This window comes from Sitodiplosis mosellana, unplaced genomic scaffold, assembly GCF_009176505.1.
Source record: "Sitodiplosis mosellana isolate CC-2019 unplaced genomic scaffold, AAFC_SMos_1.0 Smas_scaffold_6542, whole genome shotgun sequence".
NCBI lineage: Eukaryota > Metazoa > Arthropoda > Insecta > Diptera > Cecidomyiidae > Sitodiplosis > Sitodiplosis mosellana.
In genome coordinates this window covers 1-1,138 of record NW_022601751.1, presented here as the reverse complement: position 1 = coordinate 1,138, position 1,138 = coordinate 1, and the positions used below count along the sequence as shown (strand labels likewise).

At 34.4% G+C, this 1,138-nt stretch overlaps 1 protein-coding gene across 1 annotated transcript; it reads right to left on the bottom strand.

The window, feature by feature from the left end:
- Positions 1-211: 211 nt before the first annotated feature.
- On the bottom strand, positions 212-1,073 carry LOC129579773 (sodium-independent sulfate anion transporter-like; the record flags this gene model as incomplete). The annotated part of the gene is given in 1 exon segment (XM_055469939.1): positions 212-1,073. A coding segment is annotated over 1 exon segment (213 nt), but the record flags the coding sequence as incomplete, so codon positions are not given.
- Positions 1,074-1,138: the final 65 nt, after the last annotated feature.

Genomic DNA, 1,138 nt, shown 5'->3' with positions numbered 1-1,138 from the left:
AAATGAGCATAAAATTCAAATTTACCATAATTCGTTTCATCACTCAAAAAGTATCTACAAAAAAAAACAGATTAGTAGCTCAACATTTCATGTAGTGCTAAAAAACAAATTCGTTGTGATGAAGAAAAAGACACAAATAACTTGGAAGTTCTCAGAACGAAAATTCTGCCAAATCAAATTAGAACGTCTGACGGGAGAAAAACCTGAAAAATTCAAAACACGAGCTCTGTTTGATAAATGATTTTATTTTATACGAAAAAAGAGACCTTATGTATACATACATATATACTGGACGATTTTACATCGTACAATAAATATTCTTTGCTGCTTGTGACATGAACAGAATTAACAATAATATTAACAATTCGTCTTAATAGTGGTATCGATTAAACTAAAGTTATAAGCATTTTCTATACAGGAGTACAAACTTTACAAACTTTTTGATCATGCAGAATACATAACAAATTTTTCCCTAAACTGTGAAATGGTGAGTTATCTACGTTTGTTCGACTCTTCATTAGGTTAGTTTTTAGTGGAATTACGTCTTATGAAATGATTTCGTGTCAATCCTCTCGAAAATTATACGATGTAAGTGTTTACAAAATTAAGGTCTTCACAGAAAACAGAGGCATTTATCGTGTCCGGATCGATCAATCGAGACTGAGCGCGATTTTATTATGTGCTGATTTGAGATTGATTCCTGGTAAAATCAGCACTGATTGAGAGTGAATCTTCGATATATCACCGTTTCAAAGCTTCGAGTAAAAGTGATCAGACTTTTCCTTTCTTCAAGTAAAAACAGTCGTATGATGTATTATTACTCATATTTCCATATAGGAATGTGTGATACTATTCGACAATCATGCGTCGGCCGAAATTCGAACGGCCGTTCCCTGTTTACCATTCTCCAAGCTGACCGACTTCAGTAGCTCGTCTTCCGTTTGAGCATCTTTGAATAGTGCGAACATTTTCGAATCTAAACGACACAAAACGCCCATCGGCTCTTTGCTCCAGTGCCAAAAGTATACCTTCCGTTGCAGCAAGTTCATATCTTCAACAACGGTGCACAAGGACTGTGGAATGGAGAAACATTTCAATTGAGATTAAAATGATGATTGGAAAATGACTAGAATGAATA